At 38.4% G+C, this 20,290-nt stretch overlaps 1 protein-coding gene across 1 annotated transcript in view; it reads right to left on the bottom strand.

The window, feature by feature from the left end:
- Nucleotides 1-20,290, bottom strand: part of FCHO2 (FCH and mu domain containing endocytic adaptor 2) — a 101,934-nt gene that overhangs the window by 42,477 nt on the left and 39,167 nt on the right. Inside the window, exons 9-10 of the mRNA XM_054179083.1 lie at nt 3,765-3,809; nt 1,981-2,053 (exon numbers count right to left, since the gene is read on the bottom strand). Coding sequence (XP_054035058.1) covers nt 1,981-2,053; nt 3,765-3,809 — 118 coding nt within the window. The remainder of the gene's footprint in view (nt 1-1,980; nt 2,054-3,764; nt 3,810-20,290) is intronic.

The following is a 20,290-nucleotide window of genomic DNA, read 5'->3' as shown; positions in this document are numbered from 1 at the left end:
TGTTTTTTATTTGTGATGTTCTAGTTAATTTAGAAGTTATGGTTTAAAGTAAAAGCCTATGGCATGTATTAGGAGGTCAACATCATGACCTCGTATTTCTCTCTTGCCTCAGGATCTACCCATTTTTATAATATGTAAATATAGACACAAATAGAATAAAATTTTAGTCAAACTTCTTGAAGGCAAGGCAATTTTTTTCCCCAATTCAGAGTAGCTGAGCTGATTTATATGTGACATCATTGTTTCATGAAAAACAATTTATTTAGTTTTTCTTAGAGAGACACACTACATGTCTTTGGGAAAAAGTAACTTTCAGGAAACTGTTCAGATATCACAATGGATAAGCACACAAAGGTAGAAAGTGTTCCACATAGAAAATTTTCTTGGGAATTGAGAGCTGAAAACTGGCTTCTGCACTTTCTGTTACAGGTCAAAAGAAAAACCTGATCTCCGAGCAAGGATTCATGGAGTCATACATCCAGGAAGAGTTCATGTAGAACTTCCGTGTCTTTTCTGGCTCCAGAAAACTACTATTAGGAGTCCTAAATCTTCACTACATATCATCTGCTACCAAAGAACAGATGGAAGGAGATGCCTGGCTCACAAGAAGGCTTGTAGTATTTGTGACACAAGACTAACTAGAGTAATAACTCACATGGTGACAAAAACAATTATTTTGCTGGACACGGAAAACTGGCAGCTACAGAATCCAATCATATATTAGCACTAAACACTATAAAAATCACTACTTCAAACAAATACAGACAAATTATACACTTTTTTTTTCCTGCTGATACTGTTTTCATCACAAAAAAGTGTTGCAAATAACTTTCCAGAGATAATGGAATATGTTTTTAAAAGGGCACCAAAGCTGTCTATTATACAAATTTAAACTAAGCCTTTATCAGACAAAACGGTATTTTGTAACAATATCATGTTCTCACATTAATGCAGAGCAAACTCACGTAACACACCACACTTCTTATCGTTTAGCCAGATAAATAAATACAGAGAAGAGTGTGGGTGTAAGACTAAGTAACAGAAAGAACAAAAACAGAGGAGTGACTTAAAAAAACAGCAGCTTTGAGCCCTAAAAACAATCATGATAAAGGTGTTTAGTTCAGAGAGAATGGAACACAAATTAAAATACCTATGAGGCATTTTGCATGTGCAAAGTTAGCACCTGAAATTCCTGGGTCACTATGTTTTCAGCATTATACTGAAAACTAAAGCAGGCAAAAATATTTTGTAAAAGTATTTCTTTATAATTTTGTATGCAGATGTTGCCTCTGAGAATATTTCTACACTGCTAAGTTTGTTAAAATAGTAAAGCTATTTCAGTTAAAACAAGTACTTTTGGATCTATAAATTATGAAATAAATTGGAATATAGTAAACATAACTACTAACACATACATAGACTGCCACCACTCCATCTAAGAACTTTAAGTCACTTCCTGACAAGTTTTAACTCCTGGGAGAAAGAACATGTGCAATGAATACAGCAAATGGACATCTGTCATAAGTAACAACAGTCTTTCAGAAATGAGTGTGCACATGACATACTGAAATACTTTCAAAGCTTTTCCTGTCCTTTGGTACTGTACACAGAATTTTTTCTAATAAAAGAATAACTGAAGTTTCAGTTCTGCAAACACAGGCATCCAGTACTTTTTCTGAGTACAGAGCTATTACTTCATCAGGAGTACACACAAAGAATCACATTATCTAGAGTGTTCAAACGTGGAAAAGGGGACAATCATTTAGAAAGAATGAAATACAAGTAAGACTGCCATATTACATTTATGTTGCTTCCTCAAAATATTTATTTACAAAAAAACTAAAGTAGCTGTTATTTTTTCATATTCATAGCATTCCTCTAAACTTCTGTTAGAAGTTTATTAAACATCAGCCAAGGTTTATCCCCATAATTTTACTAGTTTTTATACAGGTCAAGGCTTCAAGATGGAAATATACTTACATAGATTCAGTATCTTTTTCCTTTTTCATTATTCCTGATAACCCAAAAGGCTTCCTCTTCCGTGGTTTTATCCCTATAGAATGAATAATTTTCATGTAAAGACCAAAGATATAAGCACATATTTAACAATGTCAAACACAGGTGCATACCAGTGCCAACACACTTTAAATGCTGCCACAAGTAATACAAAAATCTAACAATGGAGATAAGTAGAAAGCCAAACTAAGGGAATATTATTCCAATTCATTGTTAAGTAACATATCAATAAAAAAAAATTAAATTAAAATTTGGCTCACCACAATAACAACTTCAGTACTTACAAAACTGATTTGCACTGTACATCCAACTCTCCAAACTGTTTTGTTTTTTTTTAATAGAAATCGAGTGTACTGCCAGTTTTGAGCAAAGGGACTTGCCTCACAGAACCACAACAGGAGCTACTGCTCTGGCCAATCCTGAACAGCTAATGCACTTGGATCAGAAACTGAACCCTGCCTCTTCCAGCTACTGAAGATCAACACCCTCTTGTTATTTCCCTGCACGTTCCTGGTAGCTGCAAGTCCCTGTACTCTCCTAAGAAGCTGGATCTTGGTCCTGTAAAGAAAGAGAATGTCTCTTGGCTTTGCAGTTGATGCTGAGTTTATGATTTCCCAGTGCTGTAGCCAGCTCTAAGGCTGGCTTTCACTAAGTCTGAGAGAACTATGCCTCCTCTCTGTTGTTTCCTCCCTGTTCTTTTGCACTGGATTGCACATCCATTTAATATGCTGAAATTAAAATACATTTAAATATCCCATCAATATTGCTATCATGTATGCTTCTCCTCTCAATTTTTGTGAAGCAAACTAGACTGACAAACAAAATGATTAAGTGGAAGCATCTGATGCAGCCAGGCTAGAATTTTGTTCTGTGTATGATACTACTGACAGCATGCTTTTGAGCAAAATGGCGGAAATAATTTGATTTCCAAAATTTAACAACTGACAATTCAAGCACATCATTAAAATAATAAACAATTACATTCTCCTTTACAGAAATACATTACACAGGACATAATGAATATCTTCAGTCTTATTCACACATAGCTGATACTTCAATAGAGACAGAATTTGCTTGAAAATTATTTTCAGATGCTACTTTGGGCTTTACTTCCTTTATGTGCATTATGCAGCCCAAAACAATGACAAATGAAGTGTGAGCAGAGTTTCCAAACATGGATTCTCTCTGCTTCAGTCAAAAAAGATTCTAAGTCTCAGCTACAATCTTGGCAACTTAAAAGTTGTTGGCTGATACAGCTATACTGTCAACTTTGTCCCAAAATAAACACATAGCTTATGCAAAGAAAGTCGTTCTTAACTGCTTAAAACAATGCCTGTTACAAAATAACCTGAAGAAAGGCTTTGCAACCATGAAGCTGCATGAGCTGTGGCATAACTAACACTGTAACAATGGAAATAGTCCAGGTCATGTTTTAACACATGTAAATTCAGTTTAAAACACTGTCAAAAGTAAACCAAACCCAAGCCCCTGCAACAACAGGGTCTTAGCCAAAGTATATTTTTAAGAAGCATTAAAATTCTCTGATCTTGGTGCATTAGAATTACAAAGTATCATAGGTCTTTTTTTGTTTGGTTTTTTCACCACTGAAGTTTGTTTCTCAAAAAGAAAATAACTTTTTAGGGTACTTTAAAGTTGTACAGATTCACATACTGAGTAACATCCACTCCCCAGTTTCTGGTCTTTATCTACAGCATTCTTACATTGATCACTGTGCTACAACAACTCACCTTCAACCGCAGTGGATATGTTACATTCTTCAAATTCAATAGGGCCTTACAGAAAAAACAGTGAAGATGAACATCAGTCGCATTTTGTCTAAGATATTTCAACAACTATTAGTATTTCCTGAAAATACTAGATAGGCTTATTTTTAATTTAGGTGGTAACTGAAAAGGACATATACCCTTCCAATGGTCAAAGAGATTGCAAAATCATACATTTACAACAAATCAGTAAATCATTTCATTTTTTTCATACAGAAAAATTAAAATACTAGTGTGCAATTCAATTGCCTATGTTATTACAACTACATGAAACATCTATAATTGGGTGTCCTCATTTCATTAAAAGTTGTATCACTAACAAAGTATCCATGTAAACTTTTCTTTTTATTTTTTTTATGACCATCAGATATATAGAGAAAAATCAAAAGACAAAAATGAATAGCTATAGCCCAAATTTTTAGTTTTGCTAACTTTGTATGGTTAGTTCTCCTGCTTCCTCTTCATAATCACTTACCTAAACAGTTTAAAGTGGCATGCAGAATCTTAAATAGAGCAGTAAATAAGACAAAAAAGCTTTTTTAAAAATTGCTAAAACAAACAGGGGGGAAAAATGGCAAAGAACACTATTTAAGTGCTGTATCTAAACAAATTCATTATTATCGCTTCCCTTTACAGTTGGCAGAAAATAACAGTTAACTCTCACAGAATCAACCAACCAGGTTGAAAGAGACGTCCAAGATCATTAAGTCCAACAGATCACCCAACCCTATCTAATCAACTAGACCATGGCACTAAGTGCCTCGTCCAGTCTCTTCTTAATCACCTCTAGGGACACTGACCCCACCACCTCCCTGGGCAGTCCATTCCAATGGGCAATCACTCCTTCTGTGCAGAACTTCTAAGATCAAGCCTAAAGTTCCCCCTGCACAGCTTGAGACTGTGTCCTCTTGTTCTGGTGCTGGTTGCCTGGGAGAAGAGACCAACCCCCAGCTAGCTACAACCTCCCTTCAGGTAGTTGTAGACAGCAATAATGTCACCCCTGAGCCTCCTCCTCTCCAGGCTAAACAACCCCAGCTCCCTCAGCCTCTTCTCACAGGGCTTGTGTTCCAGACCCTTCACCAGCTTTGTTGCGCTTCTCTGGACATGTTCCAGCAAGTCAACATCTTTCCTAAACTGAAGACCCCAGAATTGGACACAGGACTCAAGTGGTGGCCTAACCAGTGCTGAGTACAGCGGCAGAATGACCTCCCTGCTCCTGCTGGCCACACTATTCCTGATGCAGGCCAGGATGCCATTGGCATTCTTGGCCACCTGGGCACACTGCTGGCTCATGTTCAGCCTACTATCAACTAGTACCCCCAGGTCCCTTTCTGCCTGTAATAACTTTGAGTGAGTCCATGCAGGGTTATATATATAAGCACATTACAGACAAGGCAGAAGGGAAAAACATTTGTTCCCAATTCTGTATTCAAAGCAGTCCACATCTACTACCCCAGCATTCTCCTCTTTGCCCAACCCCCCACACTTACACACCTACTTCAAGTGTGAGTTTAACATTTTGAAAATGTCTACTAAACCCAACTGAAAATCTGCACAATAAGGTGATTATGGAAATCTCAAATACAGAAATTACTTTCACTCCTGCCCCAAAATACACCTACTACTAAGTGCTCTGATTTATCTTTATTATAAAATTATGACTATTTGTAAGCACCCACATTAAATCCAAGAGCTGTGCAATTTTCAGGGCATTCTCACATAAAGTAATAAAAGGTATAGCTGAAATAATTTTTCAGGTTTTTCACTTGTACTCTTCCCAAAATGATTGTCATACTCTTAGTCTTAAAATAAATAGCTCATATAAAGTGCTCTCATATAGAAGAAACATGGAGACTACAAGCTTCAGTTTGATTTTAATTAGCACACACTGCAAAACATTCTGAATTAGCACTGTAAACAATGCAAGTGGGATTACTTTGTGTTTGATTAATACATTTAAGTACCTCGAATGGCTCTATTTGTAGTGTAATTCGCAGTATGTATATTTAGCTCTTGTGGCGCAAAATATACTATATTAAACTCAGTATAAACTACTTCATTTGGATAGCATTTCTCAAAACTGTAAATGAAAATAAAAAATATGCTTATGTCAAACAAATAGAAGGGCAATTAGCAAGCTAATGATGTAACTCAACAGTCACTGAAGTTAAGCAAACTGAATTATTTTAGATGTACTAGATAAAATCTACCGTGTTTTTTCTTTCAAACTTTGCAGGTATGCTCAAAGTAATTACTTTTAAGTCTTCAAAATTTTCCTTGTGAGCTAAAAAAGATCTGAGCGCTAGCAACAGGATGAGAATCTCAGACTAAAGTTCACAAAATCAGGGAAACATGTCCCAACACAAAACATTGGGGGGAAAAAAAAAGTTCCAGAAAAATGTATTTATAGAACTGTATGTGGCTACATAGCCACACTGACTTCATAAATACTTGATTTTCAGAATTTAAACTCTATTGTTCAAAATATAGTGAACAAGAAATTCAGAAAAATATAATCGAGAAGCTGAAGACCAAATCTATTAGCTCTTCAGTACTACACTTGATTTTTCATCACTTCAAATACTTGTGTTTCTTTTTCTATATATATTCCCATTTGGCCAGGAAAAAAAACAACATAAGCCAAACCAACCACAACTACTCATCCCTAAAACAAAAGCAGATGGGGTAAAAAAAAATGTAAATAACAGACACTAAAACATATTTTTAGAGAAAAACAGTACTCCAGCTTTTTCAGAATACCATTGTTTCCTTTCCTCTTTCCAGCTACCAAGATTGATTCCCACACAAATAACTGAAATCAATATGCAAGGCACTGATCCCCACACAAATGACTGAAATCAATATGCAAGGCTCAAGTAAAACTCATTCTTGCTTCACATCAGTATCGTTAACTTTCACAAACATCCAACACATCCAAGTTCTTGTACATTGTCCATTACACTTGCCTAACACTATGAAAGTGGTGGCTTTTTCCACAGTTCAATAAATCTTTTCTTTGCAGAGACAAACAGTCATGTTTAGAAAAGAAACACACAGATCATTAGTTAGCATTTTCAATTACATTTAACAAACGCAGGTTTACCTGCCGCCCCCCTCCCCCCCAATGCATTTCTCTCTTGCAGCAATGCATACTTTTATCATGGGAAAAAACTGCAAAACACAATTTGGAAAAAAAAATCTCAGTGCCTGAAGAACTGCCTGAGATAGTAAAGACAAGGAAGCTGTACAACACCTTACATTAAGCAGGTCCCACTTTTCACTAAGGCCCATGAAGATGAGATTTTAAAGATATTTTCTTCTCAATGATAGATACTAGCTTATTTTATGCTTCACTAAAATGGGCAGTCCTTGTAGCCACACATGTTCCCTTTCCTTTCCCTGCATCTATCCAGCATCTGCTTTAATGCAGGAAAGGTAAATAACAGTTAACAAAAATAGCATTTTCTTACAAATTGTGTGAATCAGTTACAATTCAAAAGCATTCTTTGATCCTAGTTCACTTTTCCTACTTAGCTCAAATTTCTATAGGGCACTTCATCCTTTGCAAACTCAGAGGTTCAAGATGCCAGTGGCTGCCCCTAATTGTTGCAGGTTAAGCAAAATCAAGAGTTAATTGGTATAACCATAAAGAAAAGTCTTCCAGAGGCTAAGTGAGTCCCAGGGGGATGGGCAGTTGATACCAGATATCATAATCTGTTACTGTAGTCCATTTCCCTGTATTTCTCTATTTAGGGGAGTGTACAGTCAAATCTCTCTCTCCTCTCCATCTCAGGAAGTACACGTGCCTTGTCTTGATGGTTTGTGGGGGAGATGGCTTTCTCCTGCTCTTGGATAGCAGCAAAATTTGAGCAACATCACTGGGCCTTTTCAAGCCTGAAGTAGAAGCCTGGGTTTGTAGTGGGGGAAGAAATGGGATTTCTTCAGTTTGGGATGCTCTTGGCATGCTGAGGCTGAGCGGGGTGGAGGTTTCTGGAAGGTTTTGGCCTGGTAGGCCCAGGTGTATCCCTTTCACCTGAATGCCTTTTGTATATATTTGTAAATAGAGTTTCCATTTAAAATTCCAACACAGTGTAGAACATTTTTTTTTTATTTACTCCTTGGGAAGGGTTAAAATATCTTTTCTGTCCTTTTGCCCTGGGTACCTCATGGCTCAAAACTAGGACACTACTGAATTCACAGCACTTAAACCATTTAGTTCAGCATTTTCCTCCAATACCAAAACATGTTTGGTGGCTCTGTAAAATTCATGTTTAACCTGACCCTACCAATACAACACATGTTGAATTATTTGCTTGCAGCAAAGGCAAATTCATACATCTTGCCCTTTTAAGTGGGATAAGTGAAATTTGTTGCAGTTTTTAATTTTCTTAAAAGTTTTGTTCTGCAACTTCAGATCTTCCAACAGTTCTGCTTTCTATGCTCCTGCTGTAGAGTAGTACATTTTGCCTAAAGAGTAGTATTCTTAAACCAAACTAACATTACAGAAATAGACATTTTCTATGGTTCTCTATGGTGAACCAGTTTAGGAAATGGAATAGCTCTGATGAGTTTTTGGTAGCCCACATAACAGCTGGGGTCTCCTGGGGGCAGAGGGTTTTGTGCCCAAAGAGATAATAGTACCGTAGCCCAGCCAGGAAGTGTGCACTATGACTACACACACAGAGAATCCCCCAGAACAGCAGGTTGGAAGGGTCCAACCTTTCTAGGTATCAGTGCAGTTTAAATAAGATGGCCCAGCACCCTGTCAAGCTAAGTCTTACAACTATTCAATGTAGAGGAATCCCTGTGGGAGATGATTCCAGTGCCTAACTGTTCTCATGGTGAAAAATTTTCCTCTTATGTCCAATTGGAATCTTCCCAGGAGTAACTTATATCCATCACCCCTTTTTTTTTTCATGTGACTCCTTGTAAAAAGGTAATCTCCATCCTCTTGGTATCCACTGTTTACATTCTGGTACATGGTAATAAGGTCTTCCCTATATGTTCTCAAGGCTGAACAAACCCAGTTCTCTCAGCCTTTCTTCATACGACGGGTCTTCCAGGCCTCTGACCATTCTTGTGGCCCTTCTCTGAACACTTTCCAGCGTGTCCACATCTTTTTTTGTACAGTGGGGACCAAAACTGCAGGCAGTACTTGAGGCGTGGTCTGCTAAGTGCTGATACACTAATTCTTTCTCTCTGCTGGTGTTATCACCAAGCATCCTGTTGGCTTTCTTTGTTGCTGCAGACCATAATCTTCTGCTAGAACCTGCTGCAGGCTTCTAGCCAGTCAAAAGGCCTTAGGCACACACAGTACTAAGGAAGCACAGCATCAATAAGGAATTTGGATGCTTTCTTAACAAATTCCTCTTCTTTGTCCACTGTGCTTGTGTACAGGGAAATGAAAGCAGCTGCTCTATCATTGAAAAAAACCCCCAAACTCAAAAAGCTGTCTTTCAAGATTCCCTATTCCTTAATCAATATATGGTACAGTCACAAAGTCCCAGTGTGTTGGTTTTAATGGAGATTGCCAAACAGGGGTAATATGCAAACTCACGTGCTGGTATCATAGGAACCTTTTTAACAGCTATACAAAGATTAAAGATACACTGCCTCTTCTCTCGATGACAGGAAGTTTTCTTAACAGACTTGTACTAAATGAATGAAGTACAGATAAAGATTCAACATCAACAAAGACTTCAGCTCAAAATGTGGAATATTATAATCACCATGATTTCTGAAGCAAGTACAAGCCTGTTGTCACACAATGAAAGAAAAGTAGTTGTTTCGCATTTAAGAGGTACTGCTGCTGGGGACTGAAGTCATTCTGCAAAGTGACCTTTAGAATCTCTGGCACCTGGTAGCCCTAAAAGCCCCAAAGGGCAGTCTAAATATTGCCACACTGCAATATGACGACAATAACTATATTCTGCATTACTACAGCGAAAGCATTGAGATTTCCTTTGTTCTTTGTCTCATAAGACCACAACAATGTGAATCAAGAAGGAAGCCTACTCTCAAGCATAAAATAAAAGCAAATACTGGAACTAAAAGAGCACTGTAAAAAAACCAAACCCAAACATTAAGATGCTTATTGGAGTAAGTAAAACATAATAGATGAGATCTAGTTCAACACTTGTAAGCCTCTGAATTAATGCTTTATTGGGTTAAGCATGGATAGTTTCATGCTCAGGATAACTTTTTAAATAGTCTATTTTATAATCTAGTCTACCTTGATCCATAGAATAACTATAGCTTAAGCATCTCCAATACCTGCACACAGAATGGAAATTACTTGCTCATGTGCACACACAACAAAAGTAAATAATACTGTCCATAAATTAAGGTTACTCTTTGTGGCAGAAAGAGATATGCATATCTAGTGGGATTTCAGTCACTTAAGAGATACATACCCAGCTATCAGGATGTTATAACAGTTTAGTACTGTGTAAAGGAAGCAGGCATCAAAAATGAGTAAGCTGCTCTAATTGTATGTAAACATTCCCACCAAATGTCACATAAAACATTTTATGTGGCAGGTTGCCGCAGCATACAGCGTTTTAGCAGTGGGACAGATATGAGCATGAAGAAAAGGCAAAGGGACAACGATTTTACAGATGTGGAAGCAGACAGCTGTTATCTGACAAAGACAGAAGCAAATAAAGCAGCAGTGGGTTATTTATGCGCTTGAAAATGAGGGAGAGTTAGTTTTAGAACAGAAAAGGCAAAAAGTAATTGGAAGAAACGGAATTTTTTTGTAATTAATCTAGTAACTAAAAATGAGCCACTGGCATGAATTAAGTGAATCTGCAGCTTAGGGCAAATCTCCTAAATAGCACAGTGCAGTTTTTCTTGTTACGAAAGGCATGTGAGTATGTAGGCTTTCACGACACCAAGAGGATAAGTGGGTGGCTAGCAATAACAAGATACGGTTCTTAAGTTAAATGCAGAAAATGCCACTGCACTGTAAATTACATTACAATATCTACTACATTCTGGAGAAGAGAAGCCTCAGGGGAGACCTTACGGCTCTCTACAGTTACCTGAAGGGAGGTTGTAGCCACGAGAGAGTTGGTCTCTTCTGGTGTTGGTTGCCTGGGAGAACTAGAGGACACAGTCTCAAACTGCACCAGGGGAAGTTTAGGCTCTAAGTGAGGAGAAAGTTCTTCACGGAGAGAGTTGTTAGCTGTTGGAATGTGCTGCCCAAGGAGGTGGTGGAGTCACCATCCCTGGAGGTGTTCAACAGGGGATTGGACATGGCACTTGGTGCCATGGTTTAGTAGTCATGAGGTCTTGGGTGACAGATTGGACTTGATGACCTTTGAGGTCTTTTCCAACCTTACTGATTCTATGATTCTTAGCACACCGCTATGAAAACAGTATTTTCAGAGCACACACAAGGCAAGTAATGAATACAGTCTATAAATAACCCTACACCTGCTACTTAATTTATCTACAAAGTGACACTAATTATCTTGAAGACAGTTGTCAACTGCCTTGAGTAGAGTTATAAAAGCTATCTCCATAAAACCCTAGACAGAGGTTTTTTAATCCATCTGCACACCCCTTACACAAAACCTCTGTGAGGGAGACATTGGGAGAGTGTTTTGCTAAGGTCAAAATGAAGTAATTTACACTTTAAGCAATTGAGGGAGAAAAAAAAAGTTTTACTGTTTGAATTCTAAAACATGGCAAACAAAAGTCAACTGCCATTACTAGGAAGGAAAACATAGTATTATGTCAAACCCTGAAAAAGCCCCCAGTAAGTATATCAACGAACTGGAAAATCCTGGGGAGCTAAAAAGGCAAACAAATCAAAAAGTCAGTAAATCAACTAAAAACTGTTTCACATTTGCATCTGCTTTTGGAAACTGCCTCCTTTCCAGTTTAAGGTGGGGCTGTGCATGACAGAAAGTACGTATTTTTCTTAATTACAACTCATTTTCAAGAACCAGAAACACTCAACTATTCTAAAAAAAAAAATCTGCCCTTCACTGCATTGCAAGGAATCAGTTTACACACACACATGCACACAAACATTAATGTTATCTATTTCAACAAAAAGCTTTTAATAAACCTTCATAAATCTGTGCTTGTAGTTACAAATATGATAACAAACCATATTCTTGTTTTCAATAAAAACAAAAGTTTTTCTCTTTGAGTGTAAATCATGCATGAAAGGAGGACAGTTTTTTTTTAAACTGCATATGCTTCACATGCTGCTTCAAATGGCAAAGCTTTGCGTGCCTGGCTCAGTGCCAGTTGACAGCTCAGCTGGATATCAATGCACATTCTGCCCCCCCTTGCAGCGTGTCACTTCTGAATTGTTTCTGCAGTAGAAAGTTTATTCAACCTCTCTCTCAAATTCAGTGGACCGACCATCATTCTGCTATTTAATCACAGCAGAACAGGTTATTTTTCTGACAGCACTAAAGCCAGAGAGCAATTCCTAATGAACAGCTTGATACAAGTGGAATTTCGACTGTTTTAGCCTCAATTAATTCTGCTGTCAAAACAAATGACTGCTTTTAGTGTTTAGATGTCAAGCTGCATCACAAAGGTCAATTTTGTATGTACACAATCATACAAGCAATCTTTCTCTTGCTATCATCTGATACTGTGACATGCTTATCCAAAAAAACAAACAAACAAACAAAACCCCAAAACCAAACAACCACCAACACAAAACCAACAACCCACCACCACCAAAATCTTAAAAAAAAAAATTTAAAAATATAAAATATTTTTTTAAAAAATCTAAAAAAAAAATCTACATGAATAATCACGCTTTCAAATTTAAAAGCCAGGAAGCCAAAATGGCTTTTCTCAACATTACTGTTTCTAACACTAACTTCTTGGATTTACTGCTTGTCCAAAAAGCAGAAGTGATCCTTTTTATAAAACATTAAGGAGAATTTTTATTTTTCCCCAGAAAAGTATTTCTTATGCTAGATTAAAAAAAAATTTAAAACAACAGCAAATTCACACATAGCTTGTTTGTAGGCATGCAGGCTAAAGAGAAATGCAGATTAGAGGAACGGATGTTACTATCTTTGAGGAAAGTATTTGTGATATGTTTATCAAGCAGTACCAGACCGCTGCAAGCAAGCACTAGTTTGTGGATTTGATCAGGAATACATTGTGAACAAGACAGTAGTATTTAAAAACACAACAACTGGCCTATTAATATATCAGTCTGAAAGAAAATACTGAAGTAATACTGGTAAAACTGTATCTTTTAATCTAGTTCTACAAATACACAGTTCCATCACAATAACCATTGAATTTCTGATTACTCTTATATCCTTAAGGTTATATATTGTCCTGCCCGACACATAGCCTCTAGAGATGCTTCCAATTTGACTGAATCCTTCTTCAAAAACAAAGAAACAAAAATCATGTTGAGAAAGAGAACAACAGCATAGTGACACCACTCCTTTTGAAACATTAAAAAGGTGATAGGGGCAGCATAAGTAAATGCAATTACCAGTAGTAACATAGGTAGCACTTTAAGGAAATTAAGTTGTTTGCTTTGTTGTTTTTGGTTGGTTGGTTTTGGTATGGTTTTGTGGGTTTTTTAATAGATGAAGAAATTAACATACCAGAAGAGCATCTGCTAAACAAGCAATCAATTCTAACCCTGATTCTGTTAGGAGACTTCCAGCCCTGCAGCCAGTTCACCAGATCAAAGCAAACATCTCAGGCTCTTTTGGTACTGTGGGCATAAGCTCTGTGAATACAGCAAGTACACTACTCTCAAGGACAGTATTTCCATATGGATTACAGAGCAAAAAAAGTAGACAAGCATCATAACCTGAGTATCTTTAAAATAATTATTAAGACTTCAGGTGTTTAACAGCAACAAGGAGAGGTAAGATTTTCTTTCCCTCTAAAATAAAAAGGTGGAAAACATCCTCACTTAGAACACATTTTTTATTGCTCAGGTAACAGAAGAATTTTCAGTAAGAGACATTAAATACTCATGCAAGGCAAGTTAGAGATCCAACCAATCTGCATTGCCAGAATATGCCAACAAACAACAGATGTTTCATCTGCAGTTTATGAAAGCATGAGGTGTGAAGAAAAATTAATGTCAGCTAAGACATCAATCTGCATAATATCATGTTCCCCAAGTCCAGTTCTCCACACCGCTCCCAACCCTTTTCTCATCCTTTGCTACTGTTCTACTGCTTTAAACTTCAACTACACCCCAAAGTCCCGTTCTGGCTGCGTGAGCAACAGGATGTGAGGTGTGGCTGGTTTTGAACTATCCACAGCCTGAGGGGATGGCCAACATACACATGCATACAAACACTAAAATGTGTCCCGACTCTCCAAATGAATTATTTGAATCATTACAACTTTTTTTCCCTTACATAACTAGTTTAGGCCCTCCTTTTCTTAATAACTCCTAATTTTTATAGTCTTTGAAAATGTTACTTTTCTGTCATACTTGGTTGAAAGAAGCAAAGTCTTGTGAAAGCCATATGAGTGTGGGGAAAAATACTACATAAGCCTAGTCTATAAATATTTGTAATAAGTGTCTCTCCCTAACCACATAATGCACGATTCACCTGCTGAAGGTAAACCATAGTATCACAGTATCAGTCAGGGTTGGAAGGGACCACAAGGATTTTCTAGTTCCAACCCCCCTGCTATGGGCAGGGACACCTCACACTACATCAGGCCGGCCAGAGCCTCATCCAGCCTGGTCTTAAACACCTCCAGGGATGGGGCCTCAACCACCTCCCTGGACAACCCATTCCAGGGCTTCACCACTCTCACAGTGAAGAACTTCTTCCTCACGTGGAATGTGGAATCCTTCGTGGAGTACTTCTGCAGCTTATAGCTGTGCAGGTGTGTGAGGTTTGTCTCAGACAGCTGTTCTTTGTATTGTATTGTGTTCTGTGTTCTTCGCAACCATGTGTTCAAGCAACCATGACAGTCTGCTCGTGGAACAGCCTACACAAACACAGGTGAAACTGTGGTCACCTGGAGTACTGGTGTGCTCACCATCTTGTGATCACCCTAATACTATGTGCAGGCAGCCCACAAGAATGCCTCAGCCAATACAGGGTCCTGACGTGTCTGTGCCATCATACAAGCAGTGCATTTTTGACGTCTTCCTAAGATTTGGGATTTTTAGTTTCAGAGTGTCCCCTATCATTTAACACAGCTATACAGGGTTTCAGAGGATTGTGTAGTTTTGTATCACTTTTGATAATCTGTTCAGAAAGAACAAGTAGGGTCTTGTCACATCTTTTCAATCACTGCTTTAGATGCTATTATGGATAATATGTGTATTTTGTGACTTTAAATGCTGTGACATATTTCAGGGTCAAACATCTGCTATGTTAGGCTCCAAGTAGCTCTTTGAAAGGGTGACTTTGTGGTAATCCTTAATAATATGTCTCTTAACATTATTCCTGTGATTGCAGCTTTCTCCCCTTGTCAAGGCCCAAGCCCAGAGGAGGGGTTCATGGGAGGTTCTTCTAGGCACACCCAAGAAGTGAAGCTAGACAAACTGACACAAAAATGTCTAGAATGATTGTAGGTTTATCAACTGCATGTTTGTGCAAATCTGTTTGATTATATAGTTGCTCTTAAGGGTGATTACCTAGTACCTGCCAGAGAGAGAGAAGTGAGATTAAGAGGCAAGAGGATAGAAAGCATCTCTGCTCAGAGTTCCAGTGATGATCCATGTGCTGAAGGTGCTGGTGGTGGGTCCACGTGAACTGTTTGTGGTGCTGCCTTTTGTTGCTAATTTCCTTTCATTCTCTGCCTGGGGAGGGTGGTTGGTAGAGGTGTTACCACAGCAAGGTGAATCATGCACTCTCTGGGCAGGCTATTCCAGTGCTCCATCACCCTCACAGACAAGTTTTTCTTCATGTTGAGGTGGAACTTTCTGATTTCTAGCTTACATCCATTATTCCTTGTCCTATTACTGGGTGCTGCTGAAGACACCCTGTCCTCTTCCGCTTGACATCCACTCCTCAAATATTTACAGATATTAATAAGATCCCCACCCAGTCTTCTCGTCTCTGTACTAAACAGTCCTAATTCTCTCAGTCTTTCTTTAGTCCTGCAATCATTTTCATAGCTCTTCATTGGGCCCTCTCCAGTAGATCCCAAAACTGGATATAGTATTCCAGATGTGGTCTCACCAGGGCAGAATAGAGGGGGAGGAGATCCTCCCTAGCTAGGCCAGCCAGTCACACTTTTACTAATGCACCCCAAGATACCTTTGGCCTTCTTGGCCACAAGGGCACATTGCTGTCCTATAAATAATCTACTGTCCACTAGGACTCCAAGGTCATTTTCTTTGGAGCTGCTTTCCACAGCAGGACACCTATCTATACTGGTGCCTGGTGTTCTTTCTCCCCAGGTGCCAGACTCTACACTTGTCGTTCTTTAACTTCATGAGGTTCACCTTTGCCCAGCTCTCCAGCCAGATCTTGCTGGACAGCAGCACAACCTTCAGGTGTGTCAGCCACCCCTCCCAGTTTTGCATCATCAGCAAACTTGCTGAAGGTACTCTCTATTACCTCATCCAGGTCGTTAATGGAAGACATGGAACAAAACTGGATCCAGTACCGATCCCTGGGGTACACCACTGGCCACAGGCCTCCAGCTTGACTCTGTGCCACTAGTTGCAACCCTCTGAACTCTGTTGTTGAGCCAGTTTTCAACCCACATCACAGCCCAATCATCTATCCCACATTTTTTTGATTTTTGTTATATGGCAGACTGCATCAAATGCCTTACTAGAGACAAAGTATATGACATCCACTGCTTTCCCTTCATCTACCCATGCCTTTGTAGAAGGATATCAGATGTACTATCATACTGCACCATTACTGCCTTTATAATTGTGAGTTAATCAGAACTAGGACTCCATGCAACACAAATTAGAGGACACTGATTCTAGACTGCTGTCTGCACAGTTTAGGCTTTCAATTTCCTTAGAAAGGTAGACGATTAGGTAAGATGGTTTTAAGTCCAGCCTTAGCATCTCATGTTTGTTTCCCTAGTTTGAAACCAGTTTTCCTCAAAAAGCTTGTTACAAGACTCAAGGCATTGCCCTTCTGAAACACTGGAGTCTATTAAGAATGAACAACCAGTGCAGAAGTTATAGATAGGTTTCCAAATCTTGCCACATTTCAGAAAATTCCCTTTCTTGTAAGTTCTGTGATAGAAAAAAAAACAAAAAACCCAACACCAAAACCCACAAAAACACTTATTCCTTCTAATTTTGCTAACTGCACTTCTGTGATAATTTCATGCTTGAAAAGGAAATTTAATGGCCTACTTAATTCTGTCCAAAAAAGATTTCCTATCTTGAAAGAAAAATCTATATCAAAACCTTTCCCTCTACATTAATCCCCAAAAGTTTATGCTACTTTATGCAGCTAAAGTATAGGTCTTTCTTACTTTATGAGCACAAAGTATCTCAGCATGCTATTTCTGTTCACAAGTGCTTAAAAGCTCTTCATCAAATGTTTTGGTTTGTTTCATTTCCATTTTTATCCCAGTAGCACTTATCTAGAATACTACTGCATTTTGTGCTATCATGTAGTATATTTTTCTTACTTAAGTTATTCTTGCAGTCCCAAAAAATAATGTGCTTCAGGCTGCAGCTGGTTTTGTTTGTTGTAACAATAAAATGCAAGAGGACCCAACAATTCTTTATCTTACTGATTTCAACATCATTCAGCTTTCACCTTGTCACATGTAAAGATGTTGTCTAATGTATTTTCACCAATTCTTCTAGCCTTCTGCTTGCATTAAGAGATTTTTTTGGATGAAACCAGTAGCATTAATCTCCTGACCATTAAAAATTAATAAATGAAAATCTAAACCAAATTTGCAACTTAGGTATATATCATTATTAAAAATATATGCTGGAAGATAAGACTTCCTAAACTCCATATAAGTTTTGGCAGGTTTGAGTTTATGAAGGGACCCAATTTTGGTAGGCTAAATAAAATAGACATCTAAGACAGGAATTAAGATGTATTTCTTAGTGCACACTTGAGATTTCAACTCCGCATAGAAAACAAAGCTCAATATGATCCTTATATACCTTTTTACCTGCCTCAGGCCCAGCTTTCCATAAAAATCTTCAAATGTATGGACAATTTCTCGCAATAACTTCTGAAATATGCCTATGATCTGCCCTCCTTCACAAGAAATACTTTACAGAATTATTTGGATACTGTTAATGTACTAAACTCATTCCTCTGTCAGCATTCAGTGTAGAATTATGAGTTGGGTACAGGCTCTACGGAACTGCGACAATTCAGACTGTTTATGCACCTCACCACAAATACTGGCAGCATTGAAATATTCACAATATTTTCAGAAAATACAAAGAAAATAATTTGTAAGAACATAAAATAAATACTTGTTTTGTTACACTTCCTTGTGGAAAAGAGGCTCAAAGATGTCAAGCAGGGCTGTTAAAAAAAATTAGTATTAACCATTCTCAGTGTTTATTTCCATATACTTTGTTGCTGTTAATGTCCTTGAGAAGCATTTTTGTAAGTGTTAGAAGCTATTATGTTATCAAACAAACCCACGGAAAAAATAAATGCCACACCCAGCACTGTTCCAAGTCTTTCTCTCAAAGCAGAGCTCATTATTCACACACACAAAAACCCAGTAGCTCTCATCAAAGCAAAGTTCTGTGGCCCTTGTTTTGCCCCACAATCTCTGGGAAAGGACTAGCTTGCTTCTAACACTCTTGTTTAATAAGAATACCAACATGGACTGAGCATAGCTGTACATTTACATTATTTGCACTAACATCAGAGATGCAGTACAGCTTGCAGCAATGCTTTTTTATTCACTTTGTGGGGGGAAGAAGAAAAAAAGGATACTCCATAGGCATTTAGGACTAAAATGCCCACAAAAGCAACCAGGAAAGACCTGTTAGCATGTCATGAACTTCCACCAAATTTTGCACCAAGCCCCCTGCCAGCTGACAGGCACCTAAAACATTATTCTAATCAATCAATAATTCAGTTGAGATCAAGGAATCAGACAAAGGTTGCATTAAAGCCTAGTCAAAATTTGTCTAAGTGTTTACTAAATTAAAGTTTTAATGCTTTATGATTCTGGAAACAGACAATGCTGGCAGCATTAACAAACTTGTCAGAAATGCAGATTAAACTGATTTGCTTACCATTCAAATAGTAAACATGGTACATCAACAGTTTTGAAGCCTGTGAAAATTCCACATTGCTTTCAGCAGACATGTCATACCTAAATGAACCATTATTTTTTAAGGCTTAAAATACAAAATGTGTCAGGTCTCCAGCTAAAGAGCTCAAAAATGTGTTCCCTCAGAGCAGACAAGAATCACCAAGCACACTGACAAGAATACCAGGGTTTTTTTTCCTTATATCTTGTGAGGCATTTAAGATCTTTACATTGTATGTATTCCAGGTCATTGATAAGTTTCTCGACTCTAGATTACTTCACAGCCTTCTAAGAATTTCAAAATTATGGGGAAAAAAAATTAAATTATGAATTAACATGTCTATTTGACATCCATTAATTCAAACTTTCCCATGACTGGAGTTAACCAGGAGCCTTGAGACAATTTGTTTGAATAAGCAAATAAAGCAAAATAGATTTCAGCAACTCCAAAAAGTCAGCAGACCAAATATTGATTTTAGTTAACATTACTATCAATTACTGAAGAAACTGCCAATTTCTGGATTTGGTAGAAGGAGCAACCAGAGCAGAATTTTGTGTGTCCTTTTCTGAATGTTGTTTATCTGTGGAAGTACTCAACGCTACTACTCCCAGTAACTAAAACAGCAAGGAGCACAAAATGAAAACACTTTAGAATACATAGAATACATAGAATAAACCAGGTTGGAAGAGACCTTCAAGATCATCACGTCCAACCCATCAACCAATCCAACACCACCCAAACAACTAACCCACGGCACCAAGCACCCCATCAAGTCTCCTCCTGAAAACCTCCAGTGATGGCGACTCCACCACCTCCCCAGGCAGCCCATTCCAATGGGCAATCACTCTTTCTGTATAGAACTTTTTCCTAACATCTAGCCTGAACCTCCCCTGGTGCAGCCTGAGACTGCGTCCTCTTGTTCTGGTACTGGCCGCCTGGGAGAAGAGACCAACATCCTTCTGTCTATAAGCTCCCTTCAGGTAGTTGTAGAGAGCAATAAGGTCACCCCTGAGTCTCCTCTTCTCCCGGCTAAGCAACCCCAGCTCCCTCAGCCTCTCCTCGTAGGGCTTGTGTTCCAAACCCCTCACCAACTTTGTTGCTCTTCTCTGGACTCGTTCCAGCAAGTCAACATCCTTCCTAAACTGAGGGGCCCAGAACTGGACACAGTACTCGAGGTGCGGCCTAACCAGTGCAGTGCACAGGGGCAGAATGACCTCCCTGCTCCTGCTGGCCACACTGTTCCTGATGCAGGCCAGGATGCCATTGGCCCTCTTAGCTGCCTGGGCAC

This window comes from Dryobates pubescens, chromosome Z, assembly GCF_014839835.1.
Source record: "Dryobates pubescens isolate bDryPub1 chromosome Z, bDryPub1.pri, whole genome shotgun sequence".
Classification (NCBI taxonomy): domain Eukaryota; kingdom Metazoa; phylum Chordata; class Aves; order Piciformes; family Picidae; genus Dryobates; species Dryobates pubescens.
Note: the sequence above shows the minus strand (reverse complement) of the source record. Positions and strands in the feature narration are given on the sequence as shown.